General features: G+C 49.7%; 1 protein-coding gene, 1 long non-coding RNA gene and 1 pseudogene across 9 annotated transcripts; 1 reads left to right on the plus strand and 2 right to left on the minus strand.

The window, feature by feature from the left end:
• Positions 1 to 602: 602 nt before the first annotated feature.
• On the minus strand, positions 603 to 1,052 carry LOC102729540 (small ribosomal subunit protein eS12 pseudogene; annotated as a pseudogene).
• Positions 1,053 to 3,421: 2,369 nt separating this feature from the next.
• On the plus strand, positions 3,422 to 4,617 carry LOC145721397 (uncharacterized). The gene is made up of 3 exons (XR_014145070.1): positions 3,422 to 3,469; positions 4,052 to 4,100; positions 4,217 to 4,617. It is a non-coding gene; the product is annotated as an uncharacterized LOC145721397 (long non-coding RNA).
• A 4,084-nt stretch (positions 4,618 to 8,701) lies between these two features.
• Positions 8,702 to 16,102, minus strand: C5H16orf54 (chromosome 5 C16orf54 homolog). Of its 8 annotated transcripts, none has more exons than XM_081819729.1 (3): positions 15,919 to 16,102; positions 11,668 to 11,849; positions 8,702 to 10,561 (listed from the first exon to the last, which is right to left on the minus strand). In XM_081819729.1, the coding sequence occupies exon 3, from the start codon at positions 10,512 to 10,514 to the stop codon at positions 9,840 to 9,842; it is 675 nt and encodes a 224-aa protein (XP_081675855.1). In that variant the 5' UTR covers positions 10,515 to 10,561; positions 11,668 to 11,849; positions 15,919 to 16,102; the 3' UTR covers positions 8,702 to 9,839. The 8 variants fall into 8 exon arrangements, with proteins under 8 accessions (XP_081675855.1, XP_030889060.2, XP_081675856.1 ...); XM_031033200.2 differs by lacking the exon at positions 15,919 to 16,102 and adding an exon at positions 12,185 to 12,446; XM_081819730.1 differs by lacking the exon at positions 15,919 to 16,102 and having other exon boundaries at positions 8,702 to 10,514; positions 11,668 to 12,672.
• Between the last annotated feature and the right edge of the window lie 1,791 nt (positions 16,103 to 17,893).

The raw sequence follows: 17,893 nt of genomic DNA on the forward strand, positions 1-17,893 counted from the left end.
GTTAAGCCACCCAGGTGTCCCTCATTTGCATTGTTCCCAACAAGAAACCTGATGTCATCCTTATCTCTGTTCTTCCATAGTAGTGTCTTTTTTCTTTGGCTGCTTTTTCTAAAAAATTGAAATATAATCCTCATACTATAAACGTCACCCTTTTAAAATGTACAATTCAGTGGTTTTGAGTATATTCACAAAGTTGTGCAACCTTCACCACCAGCTAATTCCAGAACATTTTAATCATTCCCCAAAGAAACCCTGTCCTTGTTTGCAGTCACTGCCCATTCCTTCCTCCCTCAACCTGTGACAACCACTAATCGGCTTTCTGTCTCTTTGGATTTGTCTCTGGCTATGTTTTTGGCATGTGATAAAAAAACAGAAAACATAAAACTTACCATCTTGACCATTTTTAATTGTACAGTTGAGCAGTGTTAAGGATATTCACATTATTGTGAAACAGATTTCCAGAACTTTTTCATCTTACGAATCTGAAACTCTACATCCATTAAACGGTAACTCCCCTGTTCCCCACTCCCCACCAACTACCATTCTATTTTTTGTTTCTATGAATTTTTTTTTTTTGAGAAACAAGAACCAAGTTTTTTATTTGTTCATTTCTTGCATTTGAAGTATTCCTCGATGACATCCTTCACCTGAAACTCTTGGCCATAGTCCTTAACCACCACACAACTACAACCAAACACTTCGCAGAGTTTTCCCTCTCTGTCAATTTTATAGAGGCCTACACATTCCCCCAGTTTCTTGTTGTCATCACCCTTGATTAGGTTGATTTGGTGTTCAGCACAAAGGGCCTCCACCAACTTGACATTCACAGGCTCATCACAGTTGGATGCAAGCACACAAAGATGGATTTGGCGCTTGTCTACAGCTTCAGCAGCTTCGTGAATTCCACAGGTTAGGCCACCATGGATGAGGGTGGTCTGCAGCACCTCTTGTAAAGCAATTTTGACGTCCATTACACCTCCAGAGCAACGCCTTCCTCGGCCATGGCAGTGGATTACCAGTGGAGCTGAATCTTGACTGCACCCGAGCCTCGGCCTCCGTGTGCCTCAGTGGTGGCAGGGAAGAGTTGTTTCTATGAATTTCACTACTTTCAATACTTCATATAAGAGGAATAGTACAGTATGCTTTGAGACCCTGCTTTCAATTCTTTTGGATATGTACCCCAAAGGAGAATTGCTGAATCATATGGTAACTCTATTTTTATTTTATTTTCGTGTTTTTTTAAAGATTTGTTTATTTATTTTGGGGGGAAGGGCAGAGGGAGAGAGTCTTTTTTTTTTTTTTAAGATTTATCTATTTATTTATTTATCAGAGGGAGAGACAGCGAGAGAGGGAACACAAGCAGGGGGAGTGGGAGAAGCAAACTCCCGCAGAGCAGGGAGCCCGATGCGGGGGCTCGATCCCAGGACCCTGTGACTGGGGGCTCGATCCCAGGACCCTCGGATCATGACCTGAGCTGAAGGTAGACACTTAATGACTGAGCCAGCCAGGAGCCCCAGAGAGAGAGAGTCTTAAGCAGACTCCGAACTGAGTGTGGAGCCGATGCTGGGCTCAATCCCACAGCCCTGAGTTCACGACCTGAGCCAAAACCAAGAGTCAGGGTGTTAACTGACTGAATCACCCTGGTTGTTCTATTTTTATTTTTTTGAGGAACCTCTGTATTGTTTTCCATAGTGGTTGCACCCTTTTGCAGTCCCACTACCAGTGCACAAGGGTTCTAATTTCTCTACATTCTCGAGGACATGTATTTTCTGGTTTGTTTGTTTGTTTATTTTAGAGCTTGAGGGGGGGTTTATGCAGCACAGTCTCCACGCCCAGTGGAGAGCCCGACACAGGGCTCCATCTCACAACCCTGAGATCATGACCTGAGCCAAAATCAAGAGAGGGACGCTTAACCAACTGAGCCACCCAGGCGCCCCCTCTGTTTTTTTTATAGTAGCCATCCTAATGGGTGTGATATCTCATTGTGGTTTTGATTTTCATTTCTCTGATGATTAGTGATGTTGACCTGTCTCTGGTTACTTTTAGGATTTTCACTTTACCACTGGTTTTGAGCAATTTGATTATGATGTGCCTTGGTGTAGATTCTTGTGTGTGAGATTTGTTGAGCTTCTTGGATATGTAGGTTTGTAATTTTCATCAAACTTGGAAATAAGTCAGCCATTAGTTCTTAAAATATTTTTTTCTGTGTCCCTCTGTCTCTCCTCTCCTTCAACTCCAATTACTCACATATTAGGCTGCTTGAGGTTGTCCCACAGCTCAGTAATGTGCTTTTCATTAAAAAAGAAAAAAAAAATTCTTTTTCTCTGTGTGTTTCATTTTGGATAATTTCTATTGCTCTGTCTTCCACTTGACTAATCTTCTCTTCTCCAATGTCTAATCTACTGTTGATCCCATTCAGTGTATTTTTCATCTCTGACACTGTAATTTTCTTTTTTTTTTTAATTTTATTTATTATTTATTTGACACAGAGAGAGACAGCGAGAGAGGGAACACACGCAGTGGGAGCGGGAGAGGGAGAAGCAGGCTCCCCGCTGAGCAGGGAGCCCAATATGGGGCTCAATCCCAGGACCCCAGGATCATGACCTGAACCAAAGGCAGATACCCAATGACTGAGCCACCCAGGCGCCCCTTCTTTTTTTTTTTTAAAGACTTTATTTTTTTAAGTAATCTCCACACCCAACATGGGGCTCAAAGTCACAACCTCGGGATCAAGAGCTGCAGGCTCCCCTGATTAAGTCAGCCAGGCAGCCCTTAGAAGTTTGATTTTCATTTTCTAGAAGTTTGATTTATGTCTTTTTTATATCTCCATGTCTCTGTTTAACTTTTTTAACATATGAAATACACTTATGATAGCTGTTTAATCTCCTTTTCTGCTCATTTTACATATGTGTCAGTTCTGGGTTGGTGAAATAATGGATTGATTATCCTCCTCATCGTTCTTCATATGTCTCCTGCCTCTCTACCTGCCTGGTAATCTCTGGCTGCTTGCTCAACATTGTGAATTTTACCTTGCTGAGTGCCAGATATTTTTGTAGTCTGTGTGATTGTTAAGCAGGTCCAGAGCGGTGCTCAGGTTAGGGTTGATTATGGCCCACTACTGAAGCCAAACCCTTCCTGAATACCCTGCCCAAAGCCTTGTCACATTTTCTAGTCTGACTGGTGGGAAAAGGCCCTGAGCACGGCTCCCTCCAAGGATGGCTCTTCCCCTGGTGTCCTTGCTTGTTTTCCTTCTCTCTGGGATCTCAGTGTTTCTGTTACTGTCTTTTGATGCTTGGTGTCCAGTGTTTTGAAAGCTTTATTTTGTGTGTTTTGTCTGGTTTAGTTGTGGTGGTGGTGGTGGTTTTGGGTGGGAGAGTAAACCCGGCCCCGTTACTCTACCTTGAGGAGGAGTGGGGATCTTGGTGTGTGTGTTTCTAAGAGCTCCTCAGGAGACCCAGCAGGCAACCAGGTGAGAGCCACTTTATAGACTGTTTTCTCTGCTTGAAATGTTTTTTTTCTCAATTGAATAGAATCTTTGATGATTTCCTCTCCTCCATTTTCTCTGTGCTCTCTTCTTGGAACTTCTGTTAGATGGATATTGAATAGATTGATCCTTCATCTCTTAACTTTTCTTTCATATTTTCCATGTCCTTGTCATTTTGCTCTACAACCTGAGAGATGTTTAAAACTTTTTTTGTCTCATACCTTTCTTTGATTAAAATTTTAATCTGGGCAGTTATAGTTTTTTAAATTTCCAGAACTTTTTCTTTTTTAAGATTTTATTTATTTATTTGACAGAGAGACAGTGAGAGAGGGAACATAAGCAGGGGGAAGTGGGAGAGGGAGAAGCAGGCTCCCTGCCGAGCAGGGAGCCCCATGTGGGGCTCGATCCCAGGACCCTGGGATCATGACCAGAGCCGAAGGCAGACGCTTAATGTCTGTGCCACCCAGTCGCCCCTCCAGAACTTTTTCTTGATCTCCAATTACCACATCTTCCTAGAAACCTTTATTTGTTTCATGCTGCATTATCTCATTTATTTGTTTCTTCCAGGGCTGGTTGTTTTGTGTCTTCATCCTAATCCTTTTTGGTGCTACTGAAAGTGAGTAATAGCAGGTCCCCATGGTTCCCCAGCAGGCTTATCCCTGAACAGGCTGCAAGCTCGGTGGGCAGGTGTATTAACTGATGAAAATGCTTTGCTTCGATCTCCTCACCCAGGTGACATTTGGCAACATTTGGAGACATTTTTGGTTGTGACATCTAGGGGGATGCTACTGGCATCTAGTGGATAGAGACCAGAGATGCTGCTAAATATCCTACAGCATACGGGAAAGTCTCCCACCTCAAAGAAGTGTCCGGGCCAAATGTCAATAGTGTGAAGGTGGAGAGAACCCTGATTTAAGACCATCTGGGAGCAGGCTGCCACACCTCACACCACAAAGGCCAAGACAAGGAGGGACCCTTCACACCCACTTCAGGAGACTTCCCAGGTACTTATTCAAGTTTGTTTAAAGAAGATCTCCAAGGACACACAGCTGACTCAGTTAGTGGAGCATACGACTCTTGATCTTGGGGTTTTGAGTTCGAGCGCCGTGTTGGGTGTAGAGATTATTTGAAAATAAAATCTTAAAAAAAAGAGGGGCACTTGGGTGATTCAGTTGGTTGAACATCCAACTCTTTTTTTTTAAAGATTTTATTTAATTATTTAACAGAGAGAGACACAGCGAGAGAGGGAACACAAGCAGGGGGAGTGGGAGAGGGAGAAGCAAGCTTCCCTGCAGAGCAGAGAGCCCGATGTGGGGCTCGATTCCAGGACCCTGGGATCATGACCTGAGCCGAAGGGAGACGCTTAACGACTGAGCCACCCAGGCAGCCCGAACATCCAACTGTTGATCTTAGCTCAGGTCTTGATCTCTTAAAAAAGAAAATTAAAAAAATTTTTAAAAAAAGTTATCTTCAACTGATGGTTCATGAACCACATGTGGCCCACAGACTTGCTTCATTTGGCTTTTACTAGAATACACACATATATATAAAGTGGCCAACATTTTGGTTTATTTTACCTAAAAACCCAGATTTCTAGCTTCTGTTGGAAAATCAGGACAAACATGATTCAAGGAGCCAAGTGGCTGCTATCCCTATAGACGGGCATGTGGTCCCTTCCCACCTTTGTCCCCTGGTCACCTTGGCCACCTGTCTCCTGCTTGGCCTCTTTACCCATGTGATTTTATGACCCCTATCTTTTCTTTTTTTTCTGGATTTATCCTGGGGACGAATGCTGACTCTGTACCCAGGGATAGCTGTGGAGTGGTTCTGAGATAATCTTCTAGTTAGTCATCTTGTTTCTCTCCCACTGTTACTATTCCTTTGGAATAATGGCAGAGCATTTATGTAGGAGGACCGTATCTGCCGCCGTTAGTGGTGGAGACTTGGGGATTATCAGGTATGAGACAGCAGGTGAAGCCCCAGGCATGAGTGAGATTGCTCGGGAGAAGTGTGGCAGGAGAGAACAAAAGCCGTCCAGGATGGACCGCTGAAGAAGGCAGACAGCAAACAAATCAGACTGGATGGCCAGAGGGCGGGAATGGAAATCAGGTGTGTGTGGAGTCACAGAAGCCAAGTGGTGAGAACAGGTCAAGAAAAGAATCAAAACGTCTAATGCTGCCCACAGGAGGCTGTGCAGGGTCCTTTAATTAAAATATACTGGTCATGGGGCGCCTGAGTGGCTCAGTCGGTTAAGCCTCTGCCTTTGGCTCATGTCATGATCCAGGGTTACTGGGATCAAGTCCCACATCGGGCTCCCTGCTCGGCGGGGAGTCTGCTTCTCCCTCTCCCTCTGCCTGCCGCTCCCCCTGCTTGTGCTCTGTCTCTCTGTCAAATACATAAATAGAATCTTTAAAAAATATATACAGGACAGGGGCGCCTGGATGGCTCAGATGGTTAAGCGACTGCCTTCGGCTCGGGTCATGATCCTGGAGTCCCGGGATCGAGTCCCGCATCGGGCTCCCTGCTCGGCGGGGAGTCTGCTTCTCCTCTCTCTGACCCTCCTCCCTCTCCTGCTCTCTGTCTCTCGTTCTCTCTCTCTCAAATAAAGAAATAAAATCTTTAAAAATATATATATATGTATATATATACAGGACGTAATTTTGGTGAGAGCAGTTTCTCTACAGTGCCAGAGGCAAGCTGGAGCCTGCCGCAGGTTGCAGGTGCTGGGGAGAGGAGAAAACGTAGACTGTTAGGACAGACAGCTTTTTCCAGAAGTTCGGCCATGAAGGCGATGTGAGATCACGTGTGGTGAAGGGTGGAGAACTGGTTGTTGGTGGGCTGGTTGTTTTAAGGTGGAAGAGATTTGAACTTGCTTATAGAGCAGATAGTCTGGGTCTTGTGATGTTGTGAACGGTGTAACCTGACGAGCTCATCCCCACCATGAAACATGTAGAAATGCAGCATAAAATCAAGTAAACATCCTTCAGAATGCACAGCTGGGTTTCAGAAAAGTGAGGGGAATCCCCACACACAAAGAAGAAATTGAAAACCAGAGCTTTGACGCTGTAGATCTTGGCAACACAAGGGCTTGGGTTGTACTCTCACCTAGAGACTGGAGATGAGGTCTCGCCTGGGGTATTGACAACGGAGACCCTAATATGAAGCTCCGCCCCTTAGAGGGGGACACCCTCAGTGAAAGAGTGAACTAGGAAAAAAAGCTTTCCATCAGCTTGGAGGTCACCAAAGAACCTTGTCAGGCTCACCCTGAGATCTGATGGTGATAGAAAATCTCTCCCAAGAGCTCACTGCTGAAGGCTTGCCCTGGCTTGGGTTTGGGGTTCAAGTTTACACCATCTGCATGGTCATGGAAGCCCAGATAGAGTGAACAAATAACATGGTCCATGCTTGGTAATACCCTTGGAGCATCCTTGACAGGAGCAAACCCAGAACCTCTCTAGAAAGACACCCTCAAATCTAGTCACGCGGCTTCCCACTGATAAGGTCCTGCTGACCCTGAGTTCACAGCCCCAAATTAGAAACTTAAGAGGAAACCATCTGTCATGGATGCAAGTAAGCACCCTAGAACTCCAGACAACAGAGTTATTAGAAGAATTAAAAGAAGGACTCAACGTGAGAAAGTAATAAGAGGGTGTTAAAAATGAGAGGCAGGGCGCCTGGGTGGCTCAGTTGGTTAAGCGACTGCCTTCAGCTCAGGTCATGGTCCCCGTGTCCTGGGATCGAGTCCCACATCGGGCTCCCGGCTCGGCGGGGAGCCTGCTTCTCCCTCTGACCCTCTCCCCTCTCATGCTGTTTCTCTCTCGCGCGCTCTCTCAAATAAATAAATAAATAAAATCTTTAAAAAAAAAAAATGAGAGGCAGAGGTTTAAAACAAAGAGAAAGGACAAAGGGTAAAACTAAGACCCCTGTTAATCCACCGACCTGGCCGTCCCTTCCGCTTTCCTTGGGCTCCTGGTACGTGTGGCCCCTGGCCTGGGTCTAGGAGCGTAAAGATGACTCTAGGGACAGCAGGCTGGCCTCTGCAGCAGGAAGATCACATTCGTCCATGCGTGCGCACACCCCCCTTCATTTCATAGCGTCCTTAGAGGTCAAATTTTTTTTTTAAAGATTTTATTTATTTATTTGACAAAGAGAGACACAGCGAGAGAGGGAACACAAGCAGGGGGAGTGGGAGAGGGAGAAGCAGGCTTCCCAAGGAGCAGGGAGCCTGATGCGGGGCTCGATCCCAGGACTCTGGGATCATGACCTGAGCTGAAGGCAGACGCCTAACGACTGAGCCACCCAGGCACCCCAACAATCACTTTTCTGAAGTCTCCAAGAGCGCAGGTGGCAAAGCCAGATGGAGCGCCAGGGCCTTGCCTCTGCTGAGCCCTTGACAGGCGAGTGTCTGCACTCTGAACACTGCGTGTCTCTGTGTTTCCCTGGTGGACCGTTTGCTCCCCGTGGGTGGAGTCCCCACAACCCAGTCCTGTCAGCTGATGGTGACAGTGAGAAGTGACACCGTTATCCAGCTCCTGAGTGACAGAGATGGGATGGAAGCCCTGATCCCTAGCTTGTATCAGTTACGTGTCCCTGTCTTATGTCACCCCGTCCAACCCCCGCCCCTGCCACTAGAGAGACTGAAATCCTCCAGAGCAGGGGCTAGGTCTGATTCCTCCCCCACACCCCACCCCCCCACCGCACCCCCCCACCGGGGCCTGGCTCAGCCAAGGGCCCTGCTGTTACTTCGACTTCCTTCCTTCCTTCTGGCACCCAGGGCGTGAGAGGGGAGGTCCAGCCCAAGTGCTTAAGGCCCCGGCAGGATAAGGCCCCGGCAGGAAGAGCTGACTCTTGGCCCCTGTCCAGCAGCATTTCCTGGGTGTGAACAGGGGAGGTTCCTGGCCATTAAAGAGCACAGGATGGCTGCTCTCCGTGTAGGACTCTCAGTCTGTTTCAGAGCTTCCGGGGGGGGGGGGGCGGTGCGGGGAGGGGAGAGGGAGGAGGCCGCAGGATGGTATGAGGATGTCTAACACTTTCCTAACCCTTGCTGATCCATCGGTTCTCTTTTCCTTTAACAAAGAAAAAGCAGATCTTTGAGTCAATGAATGGGAACAATGTCTACCTAATATCTTTGTTTACCTTGTATTTCTTTTCATGTCGAACCTTCTATTTATAGTAAGCGATACTGGTTTTCCATTTGCAGAAGTGATACAAAAAAGGTTCCTTTTAAAATAAATTTATTAAGCAAATAGTACATCATCTTAAAGAAAAATATAAAGTAAAGAATAGTACAGGGGTGGTAAAGTGGTCCGACAAAAATCCTAACATTCATGAGTGAAGTTGGGGAAGTCGGACCCCTGGGAACGGAAACCCCTTCCCCTCTCCCCAGCTCCTAGCTCCTCTCCCAGAGAGGAGATCAGCTCAGACAGATGGCTGTAGGGCCAAGGACATCTCTGGGCTCCATTTCTTCAGGATGGAGCTTTATAAATAAGCCTGCCTTGCGGCAAATCTGTCTCTCTGGACTGATCCAGCAAGCTGGGAGGGAAGGTGGCCAGAGGCCGCATATTAGGAGCCGCTCTGCCCTGGGACAGTGTTCCTTTCCGTATTGGATCAAACTCACATCTCCTTGGCTGGCCTCCCTCCCCCTGCAGGGGGTCAGAGTCGGAGGGCTGCCTGCCATTGACGCGAGGTCCCAGCTGTAGGCAAGGAAGGGGCCTCTCCAGTTTGGCTGACCAAGTCCCTGTTGCAAGTTGGGGGTCAAAGCCACAGTTGAGGTGTAATAAGACGCTCCTTTGCCTGGTCTTGACCTCTGTGTTAGTTTTCCTGGAGGCATGATCTGTGGCTCTGGGAGGCTGGCTTCCTGTCCCCTCCTGCTGGCGGGACTGACCTTCGTCATCCACACTCAGCCTGTTCTTCAGCATCCACGGGACCCCCGCACTCGGATCCCAGCATCTTAGGTGCACAAGGAAGGTGGAAGCCTCAGTGATGATGCTATTTTCTGCCTCTCTGGTACCTTGAGATCTTAATCTGCAACGTGATTTTGGTGGCTTCTGGCCCAGAGTCGGCCCCATCCCCAATTCTCTGTGCCGCAGGCCTGGGCAGCCAAAGAGAGGCACCTCTGGGCTTCCTCTGGAGCACCGGCTCTGTCCACACGGAGCCCCCCTGGCCCCAGATCCAGGGAATTGAAATCCAGATGTAAAAGGCTGGCGGCGGGTGTGCGGCATTCTTCCCCAGGGGCCCAAGTATCAGCTTGGGTTCCTGGGCTGGAGCTTCAGGGCCTTAAGGCGTCGGAGAGACTCTCTGAGGTAGGGCCTTCCTCAGGGGTCTTTGGGAGGCCAATCCTCCAGGCCCTGGGGATTCAGAACCCCACGCTGGTCCGACCTTCACGCTTCCAGAAAGCGGAGATCTGCTCCAGGGTGACCCGAGGCTGGAGGCCCCACTCAGGGTCAGGGCTTCCTAGTCGCTGCCTCTGGGCCTGGGGGCTCCCCAAGTACACGTTGGCCTCTGGCCTCTGTTCCGACTCAGCCCAGCTCACCAAGCCCGGGACACAGGGCCTCTCGTTCAAGGCCTGAGGCCCCCAGAAGGTGCTGCGGGCTGGGGCCCTGGGTGGGGTGAGGGGGACCAAGGAGCCGGACGGGGAGAGTGGGGCTAAAGGGGCAGGTGGGGCTGTTGCGTGGGCCTCCAAGGTGCCCCCGGGGATGGGGGGGTCTGGGGCCTGGTCCATCAGCAAGGGGACCGCAGATCCGTACCAGTCCTCGGAGCGCTCTCGGGGGGTGCCCCTGGGCTCAATCCACAGTTCTCCTCCGGGGCGCCAGACCAGGGTGGGTGCATGGGTGCTGGGGTCTGGGTGCTGTGAGCGGCGGAACAGGCGTTCGGCCAACACGGCTGTTGTTAGGAGGAAGAGTGCAGAGAGGGAGGCCAGGGCCAGCATGATGGGGATGCAGGGCCCGCAGGGCAGTGGGGGCCACGAACCCAGCTCTGATGTAGGGAGTCCCTCCGTGTGCCCAGAGGGCTGCTCAGGAGTCGAAGGCATCTGGAGAGACAGGGGTCAGGAGAGGAAGCAGATGAGACAGGGTGGGCCTAGAGAGAGAGAGAGAGAGAGGCCATGAGTGTCCAGACCACAGTGAGGAGAGAGACAGAAGCCCAAGGGGCTTGGTATCTGGCCTGGGAAATAGACCCCGACAGACAGAGGAGCAAAGGGGACCCCAGAAGGGCAAGAGAGAGGCAGAAGGCTGGAGAGCCAGGGTCCCTCCGTGGCCGGCAACCGGACACGCCCGCTCAGGCTCCCCAGCTCGCTTCCAGAAGCCCTGGTTCCCTCTCAGACCCGGGGGTGCCTCAGACGAAACCTAAGGGCCCCCGAGGGCTTCTTTCCTCCTGTCTAGCACCCCCTCCCCACTGCGCCCCTGCGCCCCAGGTCTTGCTTGGGCCTCAGAGGAAGTGGTGGGTAAGGAAATGAGAAGCTCCCCTCCTCCCTGCCAGCTCCCACCCCGTGTGTGTGCGCCCACCCGCTGCTGGCTGGCACCTTGGACGCTCCGGCGGCCTCACGACTCTCCGTGGAGTGGGTCTTGCTCTCTACAGGCTCCACCTTGTTGCTGTCGTGCTAGGTGTCAGGCCCCACCTCTGCACCTGTCCCCGCCGCCCCCCACCCCGCAGGCTCTGTCTCCCTTGCTTGTCTCTGCCTACCAGGCCCCCCACCTGCAGGGTCCTCCTGCAGCCTCACCTTAGCTGGGGGCAGCCCCAAGGCTCCCGGCTCTCCCTTCAGAGCACTCCTCCCTGTGGAGGAGGGTGCCGGGCAGTTGCCTCAGATAAGGGCGGAAGGGAGGGCACCCCCTGTTGCTGGGCAATGGTGCCCCAGCTCCTCTGGCCCCAGTGGAGTGTTTCCTAGGCAACCTGGGGGGATGTGGTCAATGTGGTGGGGAGGCGTTTCCTGGCGAGAGGTGGGGCCCGAATGGGCTATGCTTGTATTGAACTCAGTCTCACCTCATAGCCAAGCCCCAGGCCCCAGAACATTCACCTGGAGACCGAGAAGGAGGTCGGTTTGCAGAGCCCCGAGGCTCCTGGCTCCCCCCGCAGGCGGTTGCCCTGTCCCTGGCCTGCCCATGGGGCCCCACCAAATGTGCTCCTGCCCCCCAGCCCATACCCCCTCCTGCTTGACCCAGCCTTCCCCATACTTCTCATGAACATACATCTCTTTGTCTTCAGACCATGTGGCCTCAGTTTTGGTTGGAAGACATCTGTAAGGCGAGGCGTGGGTAGCAGCAGAGTAGGGCCTCTGGGAAGAATCCAGAATCAGGCTTAGGCCTATCTCCAAGGCTCTGGACGTTTGCCACCCTGGTCCTTTCTCCTGGGGTGAGGGGTCAAGAGGAGCCTGGCGGGGGGCATGAGGGAGTGTCGTCAGCCACTTGGGTCCCTTCGGAGATTGTCTAGTTTAACTCGCTGGCAGACAGATGACAAGCAGGCCCCGCATAAGGGCCGTGTCGTGCCCGAGGTCATACAACCCATGTATGTGGGAGGGACCGGAGAAGCATAGATATAAATTCCTAGTCGGGCAAGCAACCCAACACAACACAACTCTTACTCAGGACTAATATTTTCTTTTGCAAAATGACAGCCATTTAATGAGAAAGACTGAAAAATAAGTATCTGAATGTACATTGAAACGTTAGTGTCTTAGAAGATGGTTACAAGGGCAGCGTGACTCACATTGCTCGGTCCTGGTGGTTTTGAGGAAAGGGCCGGAAGGAGCACAGAGTGTAGCATGGGATGGGAGTAGGTGGAAATAGAGTCCGGAAGCTCCGGGCCCTGTGACACATGCTGAAACCCGATGTGATTATAATTTGATGAGATCATAAGCCTTAAAATAAAACCTGAACCTGATACTACCGAACTGGACACTTAAAAATGGTTAAGATTGGGGCACCTGGTTCGCTCTGTTGGAAGGACGTGCGACTCTTGATCTTGGGGTCATGAGTTCGACCCGCACTTTGGGCATAGAGATTACTAAAAAAAATAAATAAACGTAAAAAAACCCCAACAAAACAGGTTAGGGACGCCTGGGTGGCTCAGTCGGTTAAGTGTCTGCCTTCGGCTCAGGTCATGATCCCAGGGTCCTGGGATTGAGCTCCACATCAGGCTTCCTGCTCTGATTCTTCCCAGCCTCTCCCCCTGCTTGCGCTCTCTCTGTCAAATAAATAAATAAATAAATAAAATCTTAAAAAAAACAGGTTAAGGTAAGTTTTGTTACAGGTATTTACAACAATAAAAAAGTTTTTAAAAATCTAAATAAGTGAATACATAAGTAAAAACTGAAAATTATGTATGTTCTGTTTTAGTCTTTCCTTAAAAAGACAATACACTAGAAGGATAAACATTATTAAAACCAGGAAGATCAGCTATGATCTGGAATCAAAACTGGATGTTTTGATTTTTTTTTTTTTTTTTTTGAGAGAGAGAGAGCAAGAGCGTGGGCTTGCGCACATGAGTGAGGTGGGGGCGGGGTGGGCAGAGAAAGACGGAGAGAGAGTATCCCAAGCAGGCTCCATGCTTACCCCATGCAGGCTGACTCAGGTTTCTATCTCATGACCCTGAGATCAGGACCCCTGCCAAGATCCAGAGTCGGATGTTTAACTGACTGAGCCACCCAGGTGCCTCTGAATGTTTTAATTCTTAACTCTCCTATCACTTAAAAAAAAAAAAAAAAGCTTAACATTTTTTAACTAGTTTCTTAAAAAATTAAAAATAGAATTACTTGGTGATCCAGCAATTATACTTCTATGTATATACAGAAGAACTGAAAGCAGAGGGTCAAACAGATATTTGCACACCTGTGTTTATTAGCAGCATTATTCACAACAGCTGAAAGGTAGAAAAAACTTAAATGTCCATCAACGGATGAATGGATAAGCAAAATGCTATATGCACACACATATATTGCATAGACGCAGTGGAATATTATTCAGCCCCAAAAAGGAAGGACAGTCTGACACCTGCTACAACATGGCTGAACCTTGAAAACCATATGCTAGGGACGCCTGTGTGGCTCAGTTGGTTAAGTGTCCGCCTTCAGCTCAGGTCATGATCTCAGGGTCCTGGGATCGAGCCCCATGTCAGTCTCCCTGCTCAGCGGGGAGTCTGTTTCTCCCTCTGCCACTCCCCTGCTTGTGCTCTCCCTCTTTCTGACAAATAAATAAAATCTTAAAAGAAAAGAAAACCATATGCTAAGTGAAATAAGCAGTCACAAAAAGACAAATACTGTAGAATTCTACTTGTACGAGGTCCCCAGAGCAGTCAAACTCACAGAGACAAAGAAAGTAGAATGGGGGTTGTCAGGGACTGGGGGGAAAGGGGAATGGGGAGTTGCTGTTTAATGGGTATAGAATTTCAGTTTGACAAGATGAAAACGTTCTCTAGGGGCGCCTAGGTGGCTCAGTTGTTAAGTGTCTACCTTCGGCTCAGGTCAGGATCCCGGGGTCCTGGGATCAAGGCCCCGCGTCAGGCTCCCTGCTCAGCAGGAAGCCTGCTTCTCCCTCTCCCACTCCCCCTGCTTATGTTCCCTCTCGCTGTCTCTCCGTCAAATAAATAAAGAAAATCTTAAAAAAAAAAAAGACGAAAACGTTCTCAAGATGGATGTGTTCCCTCTCTCGCTGTCTGTCAAATAAATAAATAAAATCCTTAAAATCTTAAAAAAAAAGATTTTTTTAAATTAAATTTTATTTTTTTAAGATTTTATTTATTTATTTGACAGAGAGAGATAGGGAACACAAGCAGGGGGAGTGGGAGAGGGAGAAGCAGGCTCCCTGCTGAGCAGGGAGCCCGACACGGGGCTCGATCCCAGGATCTTGGGATCATGACCTGAGCCGAGGGCAGATGCTAAACAACTGAGCCACTCAGGCTCCCCTTAAGATTTTATTTTTAAGTAATCTCTACACCAAACGTGGGGCTCGAACTCACAATGCCGAGATCAAGAGTCACATGCTCCACTGACCGAGCCAGCCAGGCGCCCCAGCCTGCATTTTTTTTTTTTTACAACCTTCTGCAGGGCAGGGATCAGAACCCAGATGTCCAGATGCTCAGGTTCCTCCCACTCCAGTGCTCAAGAATTTCTGAAAACAGAAATCAGGAAGTAACTCAAGGAGTGTGTGCAATAGAGAAGTCTCTGGGTCAGAAGTCTATGAAACAGGCCCTGGGGGGGTTGTCTTCTGGGTTGAAAGGGTGCTCCTGGGGCTAGGTGTTCAGGGAGGAACCTGACCATACCTGGAACCAGCGAGAGAAAACTTAATTCTCATAGAGTAGGCAGCCGGCTTGTGGGCTGCTGTGTGCACAGTTCTGTCCTTGGGACTCTTCCCTTCTAAGTGTATGTGGTGGTTTTAAAACGTGTCTGCAAATCCTTGACATTTCTTCTGTCATAGGGTTGAGTCCCGTCCCCCATCTCTTGAACAGAGGCTAGCCTTAGTGACTGACTTCTAATGAATGGAAGAGAGTCGAAGTGACAGCATGTCCCAAGCCTAGGTTAAAAAAAAAAGGGGACAGGGGCGCCTGGGTGGCTCAGTCCATTAAACGTCTGCCTTCGGCTCGGGTCATGATCCCAGGGTCCTAGGATCAAGCCCCGCATCGGGCTCCCTGCTCATCGGGGAGCCTGCTTCTCCCTCTCCTATTCCCCCCTGCTTGGGTTCCCTCTCTCACTGTGTCTCTCTCTGTCAAATAAATAAAATCTTTAAAAAAAAAAAAAAGGGACAGCAGGCGCTTGGGTGGTTCAGTCGGTTGAGCGTCGGAGTCTTGGTTTTGGCTCAGGTTGTGATCTTGTGGGTTTCGGGATCAATCCCCGCTTCCAGCTCCATGCTTAGCGGGGAGTCTGCTTGAAAGATTCTCTCTCTCTGCCCTTACTCCCTCTAAAATAAATAAATAGGGGCGCCTGGGTGGCTCAGTCGTTAGGCGTCTGCCTTCAGCTCAGGTCATGATCCCCGGGTCCTGGGATCAAGCCCCGTGTCGGTCTCCCTGCTCCGCAGGAAGCCTGCTTCTCCCTCTGCCACTCCCCCATCTAGTGCTCTCTCTCTCGCTCTCTCAAATAAATAAAATCTTTTTTTAAAAAAGAAAGAAAACAAATAAAACAGATTTATGAGAAAAATCAGTCTCACTGCCTTAGAGCACTAGGTTTCGGGGAAGTTTGTGACTCCGAAGTGGGTATAACTGGACCGCTCTCCGGCGCGGCTCTCACCAGGTGAGTAAGGACGAGTAAGGACCGGGCTTCAGAATCGCCTGCGGGGCCTTCTCTAGCGCCCACTCTTTATCCCTCTGCCCCCCCATTCTCTTCCACTGTTTTAGGGCCTGAGATGGGGGGGCGGTGAGGACAGCCGCAGCAACAGGGGCCCTGAGGTGGGTTAGGAAATGCCCCAGGCGGTTCAGATATGCCCTCCCGCCCCCAGCTGAGATCACCAGACCTGTTCTGTCCAGTGCAGTAGTCATTAGCCGCATGCGGCTCTTCAAATTCAATTTAATTCAAATAAAATACTCAGGAGTGCTTCGGGCTCAGTAATTACATTTCAGGTGCTCAATCGGCGCGTGCAGCTGGTAGTGACCGCCGACCCGGGCAGCGCGGCCGCAAACGTTCCACCACCGAGAGCCCTGTTGGTCGGTGCTGCACTTGAACTTCACGGCCCCAAGCGGCCTGAGGGCGGGCGAGCGCAGCATCTCCTGGGAGGGCCCTGGCCTGCCGATCTCAGGCTCCGCCCAGACTTGGCGCATCAGAGGCGTTAGGTGATCTGGGGGCGCGCAGCGCCGGGCAGAGCCTCACAACCTTGGCTGCACACCCAAAACACGTGGGAAGCTTTTTTAAAAAAAGCTCCACGCTGTAGGGGCACCGGGGTGGCTCAGTCGGTTAGGGGTCTGCCTTCAGCTCAGGTCATGATCCCGGAGTCCTGAGATCGAGTCCTGCATCAGGTTCCCTGCTTTAGCAGGGAGCCTGCTTCTCCCTCTGCTCCTACCCCTGCTTGTGCTCTCTCTCTCTTTCTGGAAATGAATAAAATCTTAAAAAAAAAAAAAAAAAGAGAATAAAAGCTTGACGCTGTAGCCACACCCCAGACCAAGACAATCAGAGTCTCCCAGGAGGTGGGACCCAGGTGGCAGTCTTAGGGACTTCCGGGTGATTCCAAGAACCACTGCACTAGCCTACCTCGTGGGGGAGTCCCACAGCTTCTGCCCTGTCCTGGGCACTTGTTGGGTTCTCTAACTAGCGCCACCATTTGAGGAATCACCTTTTCTGAATGGTTCCTACACTGTTAACCCAGTGTTACTGGGTTAACACCTCACTGGTGCTGGACCAAGTAGTTTTCTCCCTTGGAACTTCGGGGCTGAGATTGAATGACTGCCTGGATGACTGAATCTGTTAGATGTACATGTTAGGAGCTCTCAGTGACCCCACTCCCATCACATGGACCAGAGAAGTGGAAGTAGCAGCCAGCAGACAGGAGCATTGGAGAGACCATTTCTGATGGTATTTGAGTCCCTGGTTCTAGTTCCTTCCTGATGCCCAGCTTCACGCCTGTCCTTGGGTTCTTGTGTCCTTATAATACATTACCCTTTGGGCTTAAAAAAAAAAGGAAGTTCAGCTTCAGCAGATAAAGGAGCATGCAGTCAACCTTGAGCTTCTTCTGACTAGATGGAATTAAACTATGTTCCCTGCTCTTTTGTTCTCTGAAAAGCACAACCCCAGGTGGTTAGGAGCAGAGAAGCAGACAGCAGATAGCTGGAATACACTTGGAAACTGAGGCTTTAGAAGGGTTTGAGTAGCCCATCTGGGGTGACCAACCGTCCCAATCGTGTCTGGATCATCCTCGTTTTAAGTATGTATGTATTTTTTTTTTTTTTTAGATTTTATTTATTTATTTGAGAGAGAGAGCATGAATGGGGGTGGGAGGGGTGGAGGGAGAGGGAGAAGCAGACTCCCTGCCTAGCGGGTAGCCCTATGCGGGGCTCCATCCTGGGACTCCGGGATCATGACCTGAGCCGAAGGCAGACGCTTAACCAACCGAGCCACCCAGGCATCCCTGTATGTATTTATGTATGTAATGTAAGCTCTATGCCCAACGTGGGGCTTGAACTCACAACTCCAAGATCAGGAGTGGCATACTCTACCAATTGAGCCAGACAGGCGCCCCAGGACCATCCTGGTTTTAGCACTGGAAGTGCCACATCTCAGAAAACCCTTTAATTCTGGGCCAATTGAGAAAGTTGGTTAATGTCATCCAAAGTCACACCACTCAAGTGCCGGAGCTGAATCGGAGCCCAGATCTGACCATCTCCAACCTCCCCCTCCTGCTGAATGAATGACTTACTGAGTAGGTCAATCACAGGAAACACAGCCAGAGCTTAAACAAGAGAGTCCAGGTACTTCCTATTGCTCTTCCCTTCACCCTC

The sequence above is a fragment of the Leptonychotes weddellii genome, chromosome 5 (genome assembly GCF_054177405.1).
Source record: "Leptonychotes weddellii isolate Sample4059 chromosome 5, ASM5417740v2, whole genome shotgun sequence".
NCBI classification, from domain to species: Eukaryota; Metazoa; Chordata; class Mammalia; order Carnivora; family Phocidae; genus Leptonychotes; species Leptonychotes weddellii.

Excerpts from the sequence above, each read along its gene's own strand:
- C5H16orf54 (XM_081819729.1), bottom strand. The coding sequence starts at position 10,514 with ATGCCTTCGACTCCTGAGCAGCCCTCTGGGCACACGGAGGGACTCCCT.